This window comes from Lepidothrix coronata, unplaced genomic scaffold (genome assembly GCF_001604755.1).
Source record: "Lepidothrix coronata isolate B3197 unplaced genomic scaffold, Lepidothrix_coronata-1.0 Scaffold26, whole genome shotgun sequence".
NCBI lineage: Eukaryota > Metazoa > Chordata > Aves > Passeriformes > Pipridae > Lepidothrix > Lepidothrix coronata.
The window spans coordinates 7,259,942-7,278,589 of NW_016690206.1; the positions used below are offsets into that span (position 1 = coordinate 7,259,942).

The 18,648-nt window shown below is 45.3% G+C and overlaps 1 protein-coding gene across 2 annotated transcripts in view; it reads left to right on the plus strand.

The window, feature by feature from the left end:
- Positions 1-823: 823 nt before the first annotated feature.
- ZCCHC2 (zinc finger CCHC-type containing 2) overlaps positions 824-18,648 on the plus strand; it is a 40,973-nt gene continuing 23,148 nt past the window's right edge. Inside the window, exons 1-3 of one of the 2 annotated variants that reach the window (XM_017809386.1) lie at positions 824-1,847; positions 14,885-14,996; positions 18,300-18,376. In XM_017809386.1, the coding sequence (XP_017664875.1) occupies positions 918-1,847; positions 14,885-14,996; positions 18,300-18,376 (1,119 nt within the window). In that variant the 5' untranslated portion in view covers positions 824-917. The remainder of the gene's footprint in view (positions 1,848-14,884; positions 14,997-18,299; positions 18,377-18,648) is intronic. The other variant, XM_017809387.1, reaches the window with a different exon arrangement.

Consider the following 18,648-nt stretch of genomic DNA (forward strand, 5'->3'; position numbering starts at 1 on the left):
CAACTGCGTTAGAAATTAGAAAGGCCCGTAGCAGCCATGTTCCTGCCGTCAGCTTTGTTCCACCACCGGCACTGCACAGCTCCGGGCCTGCTCCTGCCGGCTCTGGGCAAACCCACGTGGCTCTGCACAGCAGAGCCATGAGCCAACGCACGGCCGTATAGCAGGGAAATCTTTTACCCAGAAGACAAGGCGGCTGGCTCCTGGACTGGTCCCAGGCGAACCGCTGCGCTGTTCCCACCGGCGGGAGCAGTGGAACTCCCGGAGCACACGCGTGGCCTCCACCCGTTCCCAGACCGGGCGCGGGGAGGGCGGGCCCCGGGCGGGGCGGGGCGGGGCCGCGGGGGCCGCGCGCGCCGGGGGCGCGCCGCGCGCGCACAGCCCCGCGCAACGCCGCGCGTAACGCCCCGCCCCGCGAGCCCCCCTCCCCCCGCCCTCCGAGCCCTCCCCACGGCGGCGGCGGCGGCCGCGCGCTGACGCGGGCGGCGCCGATAGGCGGAGAGGCGCGCGCGCTCCGCCCGCCCCTCTCACCCCCAACGGTATCTTGGGCCTCGGCCGGTCCTGTCGCGCCGCCCGGGGCCGCGAGCGCGCAACCGCCGGCGCCCACCGGCTCTGCGCGGGCACCGGGCAAGGGCGGGGAGTGGGGGGACCGCCGCGAGAGCGCGCTGGGCAAAGGCGGAGACGGGGAGTCGCCGCCGCCAACGCCGCGAGCGAGCCCCGCCCCGCCCGCCCGCTCCCCGCCCGCCGGGCCCGCTCTGCCGCCCCCCCCCACCCGCGCGCGCGCGCCGCTCCCGCGCCGGCCGGGCCGCATGAGCGGCATGAGCGGCTTCGCCTGAGCCTCGCGTGCCCTGCCCCCCTCCCCGCTCCTGCTGCCGCCGGGTCCCGGCGGGCGCCGAGTCCCTCCCGTGCCGCCGCCGAGGATGCTGAAGATGAAGCTGCCCCTGAAGCAGACGAGCCACAAGGCAGCGGCGGCGGAAGATGCGACGGCGGCGGGGTTGAAGGAGCCCGGCGGTGCCTTGGACTGTCACCTCCCGCTGCAGCAGCAGGTGCCCCGGGCTCGCGGGGGCGCCGCGGCGGCGGCGGGGAGGGGCTGCGGACTGGAGAGGCCGAGCCGGCTGCACGGCCTGGGGCCGGGGCCCGGGCCCGGCCCGCCGCCCCCCCCCGCCGCGCTCGGCGCTCCGGGCGGCGGCGGTCCCGGCTCGGCGGCCGCCCGCACCGACAAGGAGACGGTGTACGAGTGGTTCGGGTTGGTGCTGGGCTCGGCGCAGCGCCTTGAGTTCATGGTGGGGCTGCTGGACCTGTGCAACCCGCTGGAGCTGCGGTTCCTGGGCTCCTGCCTGGAGGACCTGGCCCGCAAGGACTACCACTGCCTCCGCGACTCGGAGGCCAAGGCCAACGGGCTCAGCGACCCCGGGCAGCTCGGAGACTTCCGCGACCCCGCCGTGCGCTCCAAGCTCATCGTGTACCTGGCCCTGCTGGGCTCCGAGAACCGCGAGGCCGCCGGCCGCCTGCACCGCCTCCTGCCCCAGGTGGACTCCATCCTGCAGAGCTGCCCGGCGGCGCGGCGGGCCCCGGCCGAGGAGGACGAGGAAGAGGAGGAGGAGGAGGAGGGGGACGTGGTGGTGGTGATGGACGGAGCGGCGGAGAACGGGCAGGCCGGGCTGCCCGCCGCCCAGGGCCTGGGCTGCGGCGCGCAGGAGGAGCTGCTCCTGCTCTTCACCATGGCCTCGCTGCACCCGGCCTTCTCCTTCCACCAGCGGGTCACCCTGCGGGAGCACCTGGAGCGGCTGCGGACGGCCCTGTGCAGGGACCAGGAGGAGGAGGAGGGGTTCGGCCGCCACCCAGCCCAGGTAACGCCGCGTCCTGCTCCCTTCCTGCTGCGCCATCTCAGCGGGCGGTTTCCTTCTTCCATCGCTCCCTCCCGTTTTCCTAGGAGCTGGAGGCGGCCGCTTGCTTTTCCCCGAAGCCCCCACAGTGGGACGTGGCCCCTCCCGTCCTCCCCCACCCAGCAGTGTCTGCCCCGGCCGCCTTCACAACCTGCTGCGGAGCGTCTACTACGAATTTCTTGTTAGGGAGGGAGGGCTGATTTTTCTAGCCTGCTGTGCTTTCGGAAGCACTGCTCTTTTTCTGGAACCCTGCCGTGCTGGAGTGCATCGTGCACAGTCCTGAACTGGCTGCCTCATGTGCAGCAGGCCACTGTATGCATGAGTACGAGCAACAGCTTGACTAAACTTGTAAAAATAGAAATAATAATGCTAGACTGAGACCAGATTGCCTACGAGAGTGTTCTCTAGGGGCTTAAAACCAATAGAACACGTTGAAATAATTTTTATATGGAACCTGCTCCCCTGCCCCCTCTCAAAATGAGACACAGGCCCAAACTTGGCAAGCATCAGGGCAGCAGTCGGGTCACCAGCTCTGAGGCTCGTTTCTGAAAAGCCATGCACGGTGAGGTGGCTGATGACATTTGGGATGGGGTGGTAATGATTCTACTAAAGCAACAAATTAAAATGTCACAACTGGAGCTTCTGTTCAGAGGAAAACTGATTTTTTTGGTGGTTGTCAGGAAACAGCAAAGCACATCTTGAAAGCAGATGTGCCACTTGTTGCTAGGAGGTGGCTGTCATCAAGAATAAGAAGTTGTAGTGAGTGACACTGAAGCATTCTCTTGTGCAGTAGCTCTGTTTAAGTGGAGGTTTTCTCCCCGTGCCATCCACTGCTGCCCTCTTGACAAGTGTTGTCTTTAAAATCTGCCCCGTATTTATGCAGCCAAACCATCTTCTTGGAGCTCTGCAGTTTTTGGTCTATAGATGGCCTCTCATGCAAAGGGGAAGAAAGGGCTGGAAGATAGGTGTTTATAGCACTGTTCTACTGAACACATCAGGTTTTTATAAGGTACTTGACAGGAAAGGGTTTAAAGCAGAAAGGGTTGGGATTTTTGGATTTTTTTTTTCTAAGTTTGCTTGTAGTGCAGTCCATTTCAGCCACTTGTAGAAAACTGGTTTACATTGCCTGCCATATAAAAGGCATGGCTCCTTCTTCTGTTTGCTGAAGATGGGATGTGCTCTTGAGGAGTACTCAGAGGAGACAGGGATGAATTTCTAAGCCTTCAGGCATATTAAGTAAATGCTTGTATCATTTAAAGGTCAAAGCACATTTGGCAGATCATAAACTAATGGGTAGATGTTACAGTACTGAAATCATAGCATCAGTCCAAAAAGTGTTTATTTTGGCTCACTGGCCTGCATCGAGTCTAGCTCTATCCCAAAATTAGTCCCGAAAGTCCATCTTTCCAGGGCGAAGATCGAACTTCAGGAAGTGGTTAAACTGGACACTGTTCTTTCTGGGTTTAAAGTGCAATTAACCGGAAACATACTTCCTGCCTGAAACTGGCACAGCAGTTGTAGCTCCTCAGCATGTCCCACCAAATGCAGTTAGGAGATCAGGCACCCGACAACTACTGGAATTGAAGTCAGTTTCGTGCAGCATTCTGGCTTCGGTGTAAAAGCAGCCGTCCAGGTTGTGGTTGCTCAGGGAACACTTAAGAGACGCGAGTCAGCTTGGCTGAACACGCACATCACATACTCTAGTCTACACAGGAGTGAAATGGCATCTCTTCTATAGGCTTCCGTCCCCTTCCCCCCTCTCCTTTCTTAATGGCTAATTGTAAATACAGCAGAGTCTCTCTGGGAAGTAACGACTGGCAGGGAACAGAAGGATCAGGGAGTTTCTGCTGAGTATTTTTAGTCCACATCCACGAGAATGGTGGGACCCTTACAGACACTGGAGGAAATGGAGTCGGTAGCAGGGTTTTAAAGACTCCCCTGGCAAAATGCTACTGTACTGTTGAACTGGACTTGATTTAAAATTCTGTCGGATGTCCACAGGCCTTTTATCCTCCTCATATCTCTGAAATTTGAGTGCCTTCAGGGCTCTGCGTTTGTGAACCTGAAGGGTTCAGAAAGACCTCTCTGAATATTTATTCGGCTGAGCTCCCGGTCTGGGAATAACCCGCTCTGTGCCGGGCAGCCCAAGCAGCTCTGCTTCCCGGGAGCCCGCGAGGTGGTCACAGTGCTGCTCGGGCCAGCGCGCGGCCGCACGGGAAGGGCCGGGGCAGGCGGGTCCTGTCGCGGTGGGAGGCGGGCTTGGACTGTCTCCACGGGGACTGCCGGGCATGGCGAGGGCAGGACAGGAGTGGGGAGGGCGCCCCAACCCACCGAACACCGTCACGGGCCGGAGAAGGGCGGGGGGAAGGGGGTGACCCCGCTCTTTGTTTGCGGGGAGGACGGGTGGATCGTGGAGGGCACAGCCCTGCTGCCTCGCGGTGCCGGTGGGGGGCGGAGGGTCCTCTCCTCAGCCCCCTGCCCGGGCAGGGATGCGAGGACGGATGGTCGACGCCGCTTCCCTTCCCTCCCCCGTCCAACATGGCGGCGGCGGCGCTCCCGGTCACGTGCCCGCGGGGCGGCTCCCGGCTCGTCCCTCTGGGAAGGGGCGGTGCCTTCGTTGCATAATGGAGGGGGGTCGGCGGGTTGCGCTGCCCTCGCGCCTCAGCCCCGAAGCGTTGGGAAGGGCTGTCCCGAGAGGGGCTGTGGTGTGCCCGGTTTATCGAGCAGATAAGCGCAAGGGCTGTTTCGTGCCGAGAGACTGCGAGCTCAGCGCTGATGTTCCCTTGCTTGAGCGCTCCCGGGCGTTCTCAGCTCCCGGCTCCTGACGGGTCTGAAGGCGGTCGCAGAGCTGTTCTCATGGGACGTGAAATAATAATAACGTGTTCCTGTGGCTGACAACAGTTATGTGAAATCAGCCTGCAGAGGTGATGGAGTTCAGACCTGGAGCTGAACCAGGTGCTTTGTCAGTTCTGGATTCGGAATTCCTTAGAGCAAGGACCTTGCAATTGGACGTGGCATATCTAACAAAATGGCTCGGTTCTAGGTTTCAAGGAGATATAACATCTAGCTATAGTGAACGGCAAGGCTTGAGAGGTTCACCTACAAAGAATTTTTGGAGGATTTACTAGAACATAAAGCAGTTTTCTTTCTCCCATTGTTGGGATTATGTTTTCTGAATATGCCTGTGCTGTCTGATAAGATTGAGCTCACATTAAAGTTGCTTTATGACAAAGGGTTAATGGAGTTGTTGGTGTTTTTGGTGTCTTAATTTTAACAATCCTTTAAGAATTTAAAGTTTCTTAGTAGTACATTTTAACAAATTTAGCTCCAAGTGGCTGAGGAATTAAAAGTTGTAGGAGATAAGGACTGTGAGTGGCAGGTCTGGGTGGGATGGGCAGAGCTAGGATTGTCTTACAAGTGCATAAATTTTGTTTCTTTATGAAAGTGTTCTGAAAGAAGGCTTTTGGCTTTTTACCCTTCAGGTAGAAACAAGATTTCCAGATTTTTAATTTAGGGTGTAGTTTATAGTAACACCTTTTGAAAAAGTCATTGGTACATTAAGCTGTGCAGAATATGAGCTTTGAATTTAAAGTTGAAATATAAGAATAAATCAGAAGCATTCACATCTGTGGTCATAAAACAAGCGTTAATGTGCAAAGATTTTGCTGATACCACTGTATGTTGGTTTAAGTAACAGAGCACAGCTTAACTCATGTGTTGATTATTCTTGTTTAATAAGTGCATCATTATCAAAGCTGTTTGATTTTATTGCTTATCTTGGTCCATCCCTTCCAAGATCTGAGATCAAAATGCTGAAATACTGAAGGAGCTCTGAATATCTGCTCACATAATAAGTGTGACTTGGAACATTTAATCAGGCATACTTGACAGTAATAGAACCGAGGTTCTGTTGAAATAAGCAATCTCCTGGAGATAATGGTTTGCTGAATAGCATTGTAATTAGCTGGCTGGAGGATTCTTTACAGAAAAAAAATCTCTACTTACAAACGAAGGGAAAGTTCCTATTTACAGAGTATTTTTCTTAGTACTCTTCTGTTTATAGGATATTTTGTCTGCAAATTAGAAGAGTGCATTTATAATTGATCTTCAGTCACTTGCAGCAAGTACCACAAGGTAGTAGAATTTAATTTTGGAATCTAAGAGCTCTGTCTGGGAAGAAAAATACTGGCAATCTCATTTTGAAGCTAAGGTGCACTGTTTTTAGTGTCGTAGAGCTGAGTATAAGGAGAAGTGTCTTCAGAGTCTGGTTTAAATAAGAGACATAAAGGTAAAAAATGTGATTTTATCTTGGCAAAGACCTTTTAAGTGGTGTCATGCTCCAGGAAAATACAAATGTTTTACAAGTTTTGTCTATTGACATAAAAAGTATTCCAGCTCCCTCACTGAACCGAGTAGCCCTGTCTCTGAACAAGAATTTCTCTGGCTCCAAAGAGGAGTTAAAGATTTCCAGAAACATTACTGGAAGTTCTCTGGAAAGGAGGTCATAACTAGATAAAAGACAATGCCTGAAATGAAAGACTTCTGTTTACATGTGTGTGCTAATGCTCCAGGAAATTGCAGAATAAAAACTTTGACTGCTTTGAGTTGTTTTAGTGATTTAATTCTAAATATGAGGTGTTAGGGCAAATTTGTAGCCTTTCCCAGTCACTTTACACCAGGCTTTATCAGCCTCTTGTTGTTCCTCCTGTTTTCAGTTTCTTCTCCAACATAGTAAATGAGTACGGAGGGTGTTGAAAATATACCCATGACTTCCTAATGCTTGTATTTAGGTTGCTTGTAGTTATGCTGTGGTCTATTTTTCAGTGTTGCCCAGTGTTGACTTATTTGTAGGTAGTAGGATCTTACTGGGCTTGGAGTACTGAGGACTCCCAGCATTTTATGAAGAACTGCAGAAAAGTATGCTTAAAGCAGCAATAAGATGGTTGTGTCTGTGAAACTTCTGAAGTCTGTAGGATTCTGTCAGCTTAAATCTGTCACCTCATTTACTTGCTGGTATCAGTGTCTACCCATAACTGCCCTAGAAAACACTACAGCTAGTTCTTTGTTAACTATAATTAATACAAAATGTCTATTTTCCCTCCAAGATTTGATGAATTTCTGTAGTATCCTCCAAGTCTAAGGGTTTATACTTCTAGAGATCAAAGCTTGCAGGGGACATTCTGAGAGATCCGGCTGGAAACTGCATTCCTTTGTGTGTTTCTTGCATTTCCTCAACCTCTTAATCTTGTCCTTTTTGGGAGAAAAAAGTAAAAATACTTTTAACAGTTAAAGAAGATTTAGTGCCTTGGGAAGTGTCTTAAGAGTGAGATAACAAGAAGACAGAGTTTTTCTGATATTCATAGCTGCCATAGAATACTTTTAAACTATGCTGGAGTTCAAGGATTGGACAAAATGACATTACCCTCTAATGGTAGTAAACCTAGAGGTTTACTGAAGGCACAGTCTCTTCTCAGGACTGACTGTACTTCAGTGAACCACTCTTAAGGGGCAAATTCTTTTTCGGTATTTCTGTCACTCTACACTGTTATGAGAATAATTTTTTGTATTAGTCTAAACTGCTACACTCAAGTAATTTTGTTTTTATTCACTCAACAGACAAAAGTAAGAGTACTGAAGTTACACAGTTGTTGGATGAGCAGCCACCTGGCGATACAGTAACACCTGAATTGGTCCATTGCTGGCTATAGCTTCAAGTTCTCTATTTTGTCATGGGCTAGCTAGGTTGGACTGAAACTGTGGTTTAGGTCCTGTTAAAAGTTCAGATGCAGGTGAGAGAACAAGAACGCACTTTGTTTCTATCAAACACGAGGTATGCTATTCCCCTAGTGCTGTAAATCACTGGTGTAGCTGGCATGCCTAGAACTTCAAATGTAATTGCCACAGGCCTTGAGAGCTGAAGTTGTTAGTGCTACCTAAGAGATTGGTATGCCCCTTGTCTCAAAATCGTTATGATTTCATAGTGCTACAAGTTACTCAGTATGTGATTGCTGAAGCTGTCACATGATGTACTTTTCTTCCCTGAATCAGCTGATGTTTTGTCAGAAGGTTTCTGTCTACATTGTAGTGTTTTGTTGTTGCCTCTTACAGGTGAGCTCTTAAAATAGTTTCACTAAACAAATGTGCCTTAAAGTACACTTAGACACCTGCATGTACTCTCTATGCAGTCCAGCTTACTAGATATGAGTTAATAGGGCTGTTGCCCATAATCCATTTGAAGCATATGTTCAGCCAGTCGGGCTTTTATTGCGCATATGATGGGATTTTTTTGTCTGGTCACAGAACCACAAAGGGACTGAGGTTGGCTGAGACTTCTGGAGATTGTCTTGTGCATCATCTGCCCCTGCTTAAGCAGGGCCACCTACAGCTTGTTCCCTAGGACCATGTTCAAATGACCTTTGAGTATCTTTATGGATTTAGGCTCCACAACCTCTCTAGGCAACCTGTACTCAGTCACCCTCACACTGAAAAAGTGTTTCCAGATCTTCAGAGGGAATCTCCTGTGTTTTAATTTCTGCTCATTGCCTCTGCTCCTGTCACTGGTCACCACTGAAAAGAGCCTGGCTCCATCCTCTTTGCATCCTCCTTTCAGATATGTGTGTGTATATGTATATATATATGTATGCACATTTTTATGTGTATAGGTCTTTCTCTGCAAAGCTGCTTTATAGTTGGTTAGGTCCCAGCTTGTGTGGTGCCTGTAGATGTTCCTCCCCAGGTGCAGGATTTTGCACTTCCCCAAGTTGAACTTCCTGAAGTTCCTGTCAGCCCATTTCTCCAGCTGTGGTTTTATGTGGAATAAAGGTTCTATGTGTTCTAGAGGTTGATTCTGCACGTTGAAAGATAAGTTAACAAGGAAGCATCTAAGTTGTTTGTTGGTTGTGGCCACAAGAGAGATAATTTGGTAGATCTTTGTGATCTTAGATCTTGAGGCTGATTCTGCTCGTAGTCTTTGCAGAGCTCTCTGCATCTGAAGTCAGTGGTACAGTGCTATTGTGTAGTTCAAAGCTTGCAAACTGAAGCCTGGCTTAGCAGCAGTGTCAGTTGGGCAATTGTCTGCAGTCTTGATCTTGGTTTTGCCCAGCAACTTGTCCAAGATTGTACTGGATCTTTTTGCATGGGGGATGATCTGTTGTGTCAACAGTGGTCAGCGTGAAACAGGTTTTGAAGCATTGCTGCCCTGTATGTTTGCATTTGTGAATATTAAATGCGTGTGCTGGGTTTCCATTTAAGATGGCATGAATCTCAGTTCTATCCCTGTATCCAAGCCACAGTGGGAATTAGGTGATGGGGTGCAGACACAGTTGCTCACCGTGTTGAGTAAGACTTCATCTCTGCTGCTGTTGTCAGCAAGAGAGGGTTTAGCAGCACACAGGTACATGTGCAGCTCACCCAATTGTTGCTTCTGGAGACGTGATGTTCAGCCTTTGTGCTACCATAGCTACGTAGCGATGTATCTGTGTATCACTGCAGTGAAGCAATAAGGGTAGTAGCTTGGAAGGATTGTTTTAAGCAAATTTTTTGGTCTTGTAACTGGTACCACATCTCTTAATGATTATTCTGACATCACTCAAAATTCTTGAAGGTACAGATGCTGTAGTTGATAACTTACAATCATGAGTTAGACCTTGATTTTTTCCAAGATGCTTTCTTTCATCTGGTTTTGTTTGTCAGTTCCCACTTGCACATGAATGAACAAGCTGTGCCAGCTTACATCTGCACAATCTGCAAGTGCTGTCCCTAATAGCACATTTACTGTAGTCTTGCAGAAAAATAATCTTTCATATTTGGGCATATAGAACTAATCAAGCTGTCCAGCTGCTGCAAGCAGGTTTATCTTGTTAGTGTTCATCAGAGCTGATGAATGAATAGTTCTTTTATGAAAGTACAATGCAAACATCAGAAGACTTATGTGCATCAATCACTTGCTCATGATGATTAGTAGGCTATCCAGTAACAGATTTCATTGCATATTGCCAAACTAGTGCCAGCATAACGTTTTTTGATCAGCCATATACCTTGATAAAAGGCAGAGTTTGGACATCGGTCACGTGTAGGCTGGCTGACATCTGCTCAGCTCGTATGACATTAGGGCAACATCCTTCTCAGCAGGATCTCCACTTTAGACATATGATTCTTGTGTTACGGACAAGCACCCCTGGACCTCGAGACACAAACAGTCCTGAACTTTAGGAAAGCAGACTGTGGCTTCTTCTTCATAAGTCTGGTTGGTAGAGAACCGCGGAATAAAGCCCTGGACGGAAGAGGGACCCCAGAACACTGATTGATATTAAAGGATCACCTCCTCCAAGCTCAGAAGCGATGCATCCCAATGAATGAGGAAGTCAGGCAAAACCACTAGGAAGCCTGTGTGGATGAACAAGGAGCTCCTGGACAAACTCAAACGTGAAAAGGAAGCCTATAAAGAGTGGAAGCAGGGATAGGTACCCTGGGAGAAATACAAACTGTCTGAGCAGCCAGCGTTCATGTTAGGAAAGCTAAAGCCCTGACAGAACTAAATCTGGCCAGGGATGTCAATGGCAACAAGAAAAGCTTTTATAGGTTTGTTGGTGATAGAAAGAAGACTTGGAAAATTGTGAACCCTCTCCAAAAGTAAATGGGGGGTATGATTACCTGGGATATGGAGAAGGTCAAGGTACTCAGTAACTTCTTTTGCCTTGGTCTTCACCATCACATTCTCCAGCTCACACCATTGAAGTGGCAGAAGGCAAAGTCAGGGACTGGGAGAATGAAGAACCACCAGCTGTAGGAGAACAGGTTCAGGACCATGTAAGGAACATGATGGTGCTCAAATCAATGGGACTGGATAAGATGCATCCACGGGTCCTGTGGCAACTAACAGTTGAAGTGTCTAGGCCACTATCCATCCTATTTCAGAAGTCATGGCAGTGTGATGAAGTTTTCACTGACTGGAAAAGGGAAACATAACCCCCTTTTTTAAGAAGGGAAATAAGGAAGACCTGGGGAACTAGAGGCTGGTCAATCTCACCTCTGTGCCTGGATCATGAAACAGATCCTCCTTAAGACACATGGAAAATGAAGAGGTGTTTGGTGACAGCATGACTTTGCTAAGAGCAAATCGTGTCTGACAGTTTGATGGCCTTCTGCGGTGGGGTTACAGCGCTGGTGGATGAGGGAAGAGCAACTGACATCATCTACCTGGACTTGTGCAAAGCATTTGATACTGTCCCACACAATATTTTTGTCTCTAAACTGGAGATGGACATTTGGTGGATAAGGAATTGGCTGAATGGTTGCACTCAAAGAGCTGTTGAAAACAGCTCACTGGTCCAAGTGGAGACCAGTGATGAGTGGTGTTCCTCAGGGGTTGGTATTGGGACTGGCATTGTTTTACATCTTTGTTGGTGACACAGACAGTGGGATTGAGTGCACCCTCGGCAAGTCTGCCAATGATGCCAAGTTGTGTGGTGCAGTTGACACATTGGAGAGAAGGGATGGCATTCACAGGGACCTTGACAGGCTTGAGAGGTGGGCCTGTGCAAATCTCAGGAAGTTCAATAAGGCCAAGTGCAAGGTTCTGCTGGTGGGCTGGGGCAATCCCAAGCACAAATTCAAGCTGGACGGAGAATGGATTGAGAGCAGCCCTGAGGAGAAGGACTTGGGGGCGTTGTTTGAGGAGAAGCTCAATGTGACCTGGCAACATGTGCTTCCAGCTCAGAAATCCAACTGCATCCTAGATATTAGGAAGAAATTCTTTACTGTGAGGGTGGTGAAGCACCTGAACAGGTTTCCTAGAGAAATTGTGGATGCCATCTCCCTGGAAGTGTTCAAGCCCAGATTGAATAAGGCTGTTAGCAACCTCGTCTAGTGGAAGGTGTCCCTGCCCGTGGCAGGGGGGTTGGAACTAGATGAGCTTTAACGTCCTTTCCAACCCAAAACATTCTATGATTCTATGATGCAGTCCTCAGAAACATCTCAAGTGATAAGGCTGGTTTTTTAATATGGTACTTGCTTTCAAACATATGAGGAAAGATTTGTTTGATACAAAACTCTGGTCTAGATGGTAAAAGCAGACAATTTTTAGAGCACTCTCTCAGCTCATTTCACTTTCAAAGAAAAATGTAGTTAATTCTCCAGCCCGTCACAAGGACCTGTGTGATTATCAAATGCATTATCTGGCATCTGGTTTGAGGCCACCCACATTTCTTGCTTCACTGTATTTTAATCATTAGCAGCAGCACCGTGAGCCACAGTAAATCCTTGCATGTGAAAGCCTTACAGTGACATAACCTTATGCAAGAGTTAACCTTACACTTGCATGTGTGGTGCGAATACAGAATATACAGTTTTATTCATTGACAGGAAATGACTGGCACAGTTAGTGCCATCCAGAATCACCCTCCTCAGCAGTATACTGGGTTTTAAAGGACTCGTGTTTGTGGTGTGATTGGCACCAGATAGCAACCCACAGTGTCACTCTTAGTATTCATTGGCCCTTGAGACTGTCTAGACTTTCCAGTCACTTGAGTGCTGGAGTTGTCTGCTCTGACAGTGCCGCTTGTATTTTAGGTACCTGTGAGTGTTTGATATAGGACTGTCACAGTAGGTATCAGCAAAAGTGAAGAGTTGTAGTGCAGCTTAAGACAGGATCTGGAGCTGCACAGGAACAACCCTTGCAGGCTGTGAGGTAACGCGGTGACTGCCCTGGATTTCCCTGCTGTTTACCTCCTGTACTGCACTGGGTGTTGTGAAAGCCAGCAGTCACAAAATACACTCAGTGCATATTACTGCTTTAACTTTCTAGGCAAAGAATTCAAGTGAATAAATTATGAGGGTTTTTTATAGTTATGATTTTATAACCATCCGTATCAGGACTTTATAACCATCCGTATCAGGACTCAAATGTGGTTGTAGCTTGCCTGTTACAGAATGCTGCCATGGATAGAAAAGTAACCACTCTAGAATAATTCACTGCAAAAGTACTTGAATGCTGTTACAGTGATGATGTATGTGCTGTATGAGAAGCAGTTTTGTAGTATTAGGTGTAGGAGCAGCATTTAATGCTTCTTTGACATGAGCTAAACAGAATACTTCTTTGAAGTAAATCTTATTTCTACATCTCTCCTAAAAACTGCTCATGATTTCATTGACTTCTTAGCTAGCAATTATTTTTTTAGAACAGACTGTAGCTTATTTTTTTGTTAATCAAAACAAATAGTCTGACTTTGATTACAAAAGAAGATCTGACTGTAAATTTGATTGGTTTTAGATCTATTTGTGAATTTTTTATAAGGTGATTAGGTGGGATGAATGAAGCAGTGCTTTCAGCCCTTATGCTGATCATTTCAGAGGTGGAAAAAGACTTCCTAGTAAAGTAAAACAAATAGAACAGTTTGAGAGTCTCTGTCAGAGTTAATCCAGATGTCTATCATCCTCTGTATGCAGTATGGACAAAAAATATTAAAGTGCTTTTGGCACAGCATGTTGCTGTAGTCTAAGACCTTATCTCTACCAGAGAATTGACATTGATCTTCACTAGAAGTCTTGGTTCAGTTGTTTGATTTCCTGACAGAAATACTTTAACTCTCACACCAAAATATGTGCTAAACTTGTTAGTTTGGACATAGCCAGTTACTAGTTCTGCTTTTTATGGACAGTCTTAAATGAATCAGAGTTTTAACAGGGTAGCTTTAGTGCTCAAATGCCAACAGTTCTGTGAATAATGCATGACCAGGAGTTAGCACTTAAAAAGTGCAGGTACTTTGGTTCGGTTATGTCCACTGTTGTTATAAAATGTCTTCCAAAACAGTATCAGTGTGATTTTTGAGGAGATCTGAAAGTGACTCTCCAGAGCATGCTTGCGTGTTGGTTTGTTTGGTTTTTGGTGTTTTTTTTTTAGTGAAATAAACTTGGAAATTTGCTAAAGCTGTTAAAATGCAATCTCATTTACATACAGCTATTTTCATTTCTTATTCCATATCTGACATTGCACACATAATTTATTAGATGTTTGTTGAGATTGTTTACTGAGTGACTGAGGACTGGTGTGAATTTTATCTTGAAGAAACAAAGCATGCTTTATATTTTAAATCTGATGGCTTTGAAGCCTGAAATTACTGACACTCAGTGTAGAGCACAAGCCATACACTGGTTTAGATGAAACAGCTAAAACATCATTTACTTCCTCAGACCATCTGCAGTGCAGTCTAAAGGCACTTGCTAACTGTGCACTGCTATTGATGTCACTGATCAAAGTTAGATTACCAGCATGCCCAGGGCAGGTTTGATGCCTGTACACTCCTGGGTCTGCATAGGTTGGATGTATTGTTAGGTGTTGCCACAGTTTGTACCCATGCTACAAATGATGTACCAGCTTAAAGCTGGTTTCATCTTACTAAACCAGCTTTACATCTGTCACGTCTGAAGAAGTTTGTTAAAGAATTGGCAAACTGGGGGGGATTCAGATGTCTTTTGCCCTCTCTGTGCTTCCTCATTCTGGTCATTCTGTTGTGACAGTCTTTAACAAATGAGGTAACTAGTCTTGGCTGATGATTTGTCTAATCCCATTGCACAAGTCCTTGAGGAGAAGAAAACCACATATACTCTGGCACTTAATTTTAGAATCTTTTACCTCCTGTATTTAAAGAGTACTGTCTGGAGATTTATATTTTTCCTCTACCCATCTTTTATGAAGGTCTTCCAGTGGAGCAGTGTTCTTGATCCTGAATGAGAGAGAGAGAGAAAGGGAGAGAGAAAGAAAAAGAAAGAAAGAAAGTGAAAAACAAAGAGAGAAAGAAAGAAAGAAAAAACTGAAGTGGCTAATGATGATCTTTTTGCCACTGTCAGGATTTTTCTCCTGTAGAATACCAAGTAAAGCGTGGTTTGTTGGGGTTTTTGTGTTTGTTTGTTTGTTTTTTTTTTTTTAATATTTTCTGTTTAGAGTCAGGCTTAATAATAGACATTCTATTAAGACTCTTCCTTTTTTTTCCTTCTCTATTTAGAATGACTTTTCTCACAGTGACTGCATGTCGAGTAATGAGACCAGTTTGCTAGAACGAACCACAGCACCTCATGATGGACTACCGATGGCTTCCCATAGACCTCAGCGGGAAGGTACGTTGTCTGCAGTTCATTTTGAGGAACACTGTAAGGGGGTTTTTTGAACACTGAAATTTGCCTGGAGTTGTAGAAATCTTGTGTCTGTCTTCCTGTTCGTCCAGAGGAGAAGCAGTCTGCAATGATTTTAGGTATAATAGCTTCTCTGCTGCGTACCTGGTCTTTTCTTTATTATAACAAGTTGTCATTCATGTTCACTGCTAACTAATAGTGAATGAAAGCATGAAAATTGATTGCAAATTGGCTTTCCACTGAAAAAAGGGATGGGATTTGGAAGAAAACAAGAACATTTAATGCAATTTTATCAACAGTGTTAATACGAGTATTTAGATTTTTTTAAGCAAAACTAAACAGGAAGATAATGTGAAACAATGGATGGATTTTGCTGCTTGATTCAGTTATATTTGGTTAATCAAAAAAAAAAAGAAAACCCACATATTAGCAGGTTTTATAGAAGTGGCAGTTTGGAGAAGTGAGAGGCTTTCATAGAAGTCAGTGTTCTGGCTCTGTTGGGGAGAATGAGAACGAGGCTTCTGAGCATAAACAACTCTAATATGCAATTGCAAGCACAATTTCTTCTCTTTGAAGAAATAAGCATTATTGAAAACAGATTTATTCTTGCCCTTTATTCTCCAACAGGATTGGCCAATCACTTGTCTACTCAAAATTAGTCAACAGATAGTCTGCAGATAGTAAAGAACTGACAATATGGGAAAACAATTGCTATTTATTTTGTCCTCATAAACATCTCTCTACTGTGGAGATTTAATTGCACTTTGAAGACTGGCAATTTGAGAGTTTTTGATTCCTTGACGAAAAAGAAACAGAGAAAGATTATGGCAGATTACAGACAACAAACCTGTTTCAAATCCTTTTACGAGTTTCAAGTGTTCATATTCATGAATTAGAAACACAAAGAGAGAATCTCTTTAGTAACACTCTTGAATTAAGTAACAGAAGCACAGAAAAGTTGAATAATTTAATCTAGCAAAAAGCTTAAGTATTTCTCTGCATTTGTATTATCATAGTGAGAAACCACAGTGGAGGATCAGAATAATTTTGTGATCTTTACTACCTGGTTATGTGATAGAGAGTCCCTGCTACAGAAATCTCCTTACTGGGTTTGAAATACCACTGATAGTAAAACTTATTGTCAGCTGTGATGAATATGAATTTTAAAAATCTGACTTAGACTTAAAATGGAAGCAGTGTCATGTATACATGCTTGACTTAATCATCCCGAATGCATGTGTTGTATCCAGAATGGATGTGGAAATGTAACATCCCTCATTGGTTTGTATGTTCAAACATTTCTTCTTGGTCTAGCCATTTAGAATATTTAAAATGTGATTGTGGAAGCAGAATTTTAAAGCAGTCTGTTGACACTGTGGAACTGAAGCTGTGCAGGAACAACAGTGTAATTACCTGTTGTATCACATATTACAGTGAAGTGTGCAAGAACAACATAAAGAAGTTAAGGCAGTTGAAGATACTGCATTGTGATATAATTTTTTTATACCTGAGCACAAATTTTTAGCCCTGAGAACATTCAGTAGTTTAAAATAAGCACAGCCTCATTAGAGAAATAAAACTTGTCTGGGAATGTTAATAGTCTTGGATTCCTAATTATGTATGCTAAATATATGCATGTAGTGAAATGCAATTTAAACCACTATTCTCAGTTCCAGTCATGGGAATCAAGTTTTTAATTAACTTATGCATATGAACTGTGGTATTAATTTTAACATTAGCCATTAAGAAATTTTACTGCACCAAAACTCACATTACATGGTGGTCCTTCTTCTAACAGCACTTTAATCTATACCAGACAGGTAAAAATTAAGGTCACTAAACATTTGTCTTTTCATAGAACATTGATGTATGTTACTGTCTGGCATCTTTAGCTCATATCAGATTTCTTTGCTTTGTAATAATTAATCTTCATTAACTGCTAAAAATGGAATGATTGTCTAGTTCCTTAACTCCCAGATAGAGGATTACCAGTGTATACCAGCACACTCAGTATTTGTCTCTCTGCTGACAGAATTGGAAGCCGTAGCACTATCACTGGGCTTATATGCTGGCTTATTGTTCCTTTAAAGAAATTGCCAATACTTAGTTCTCTTAGAAATGGCATGTTTGATGGGGATGAGACTTTAATTGTAACTTCAACAAAATTCACTAAGAAATGTTGACCTTATATTACATGGTAATATCCAAGAAGAAGCTTTGTAACGTATGCTTACAGGAGGTTTTTGGGGTTTTTTTAGATATTGTTGTTATGAGTAGTTCCCAAAAACCTACTTTAAAATAGTAGATAAAACCTGGAAGGAAAACATTAGCTATTAACACAACCCACTTCCCTCCAAAAAATCTTGAAAGCTTTGAAAGGAAGCACTGATGGTGTAGCACAGGTGAGCTGTTTTTAAATAAAATTTTTTTACATGTAAAGATGTGTTCAGGCTTGTACTGGAATAAAATTCTGTTGAATTCTTTGGCCAGCATAGCACCAAAAGTGGAAAGCTCACCTCAGCCACATAAGGGTTTTTTAAATGGAGTATTACCCAAGCAATGTTGTGTGCCTGCAAGAAAATCTCCAGGACCTGAAAGCCGTATGGTGCTGCTGCTTGCCAAGTCATAGCCAGAACTTGCCTATTTCTGAGTAGGCTATGGGGAAAGAATGTTAAAGCAGCAAATGCTCAGAGTACCTTTCTTCCATTTCAGTTGAGTTTAATGACACTCTTTACAGTATGATTGTAATAGCCTTATGCTTCTTCTCTTTGTTTTCTGTTTGCCAACACTCTATTTCTGTCTTCTTCAGGCCTTCCCCAACTCTTTCCTTTCACCTAAGTGCCCTTCAGAAATGTAGTTATTTGGACTTAGTTTGTCCTCATTATTACTCGATGTTTCAGAAACTGGGGTGTAGAAGACGCTGTCTCTCGCTTTTCTCAGCGGTTGTTACTTCTTGAATAAAGATGCAATTTGACTTTCTTTATTGTCTTTTCACTTATAGTGGTTACGTTGTTGTAGTTATGTGACTTTTGGTCTAAATAAGCTCTTGGATAATGCACAGAGTCCCATGATCTTCACTGAATAGGTTTTGGTTAGGCCAGGGAAATACTTGTGAGAACAAGGTTCTACCTGCCCCACGGCAGTTTGTTACAATAAAACAGCTCCTGAAGAAGAGTAGGGCTGCGTGAGTCAGGAAATAGCTTACAGGCGTGTTCGGAGTGCCTGGGGAAGTAGGGAACATTTTCAGACTCTTGTTTTGGAGTGCACAATAAGGTGTTTTTCTTTCAGCTGTACACATTGAGAAGATAACCCTGAAAGGAGTACCAAGAAAAAGGGCTGACAAACATTTGGAGTACACATTCAAAGTAAGCAAATAACCTTGAACATTAAAGTAATTGTCTTCGTGATATCTCTATGCATAAATACATACAGCTTCTTTCAAATACCAGCTGAGAAAGCAATTTTGAGATTCTTTGAATTATCCTGTAATTCTTTTGATTTCTTTGTGCAAATCAGGTGTTTTATGTAATTGTGAGCATAAGGTGGGAAGGTGTAAAACACCAGCCGTAGCTGGGTATGGGATACCATTCCAGGAAACTTGGCTTCAGTGTGAAATTTCTAACACTAAACAGTGTAA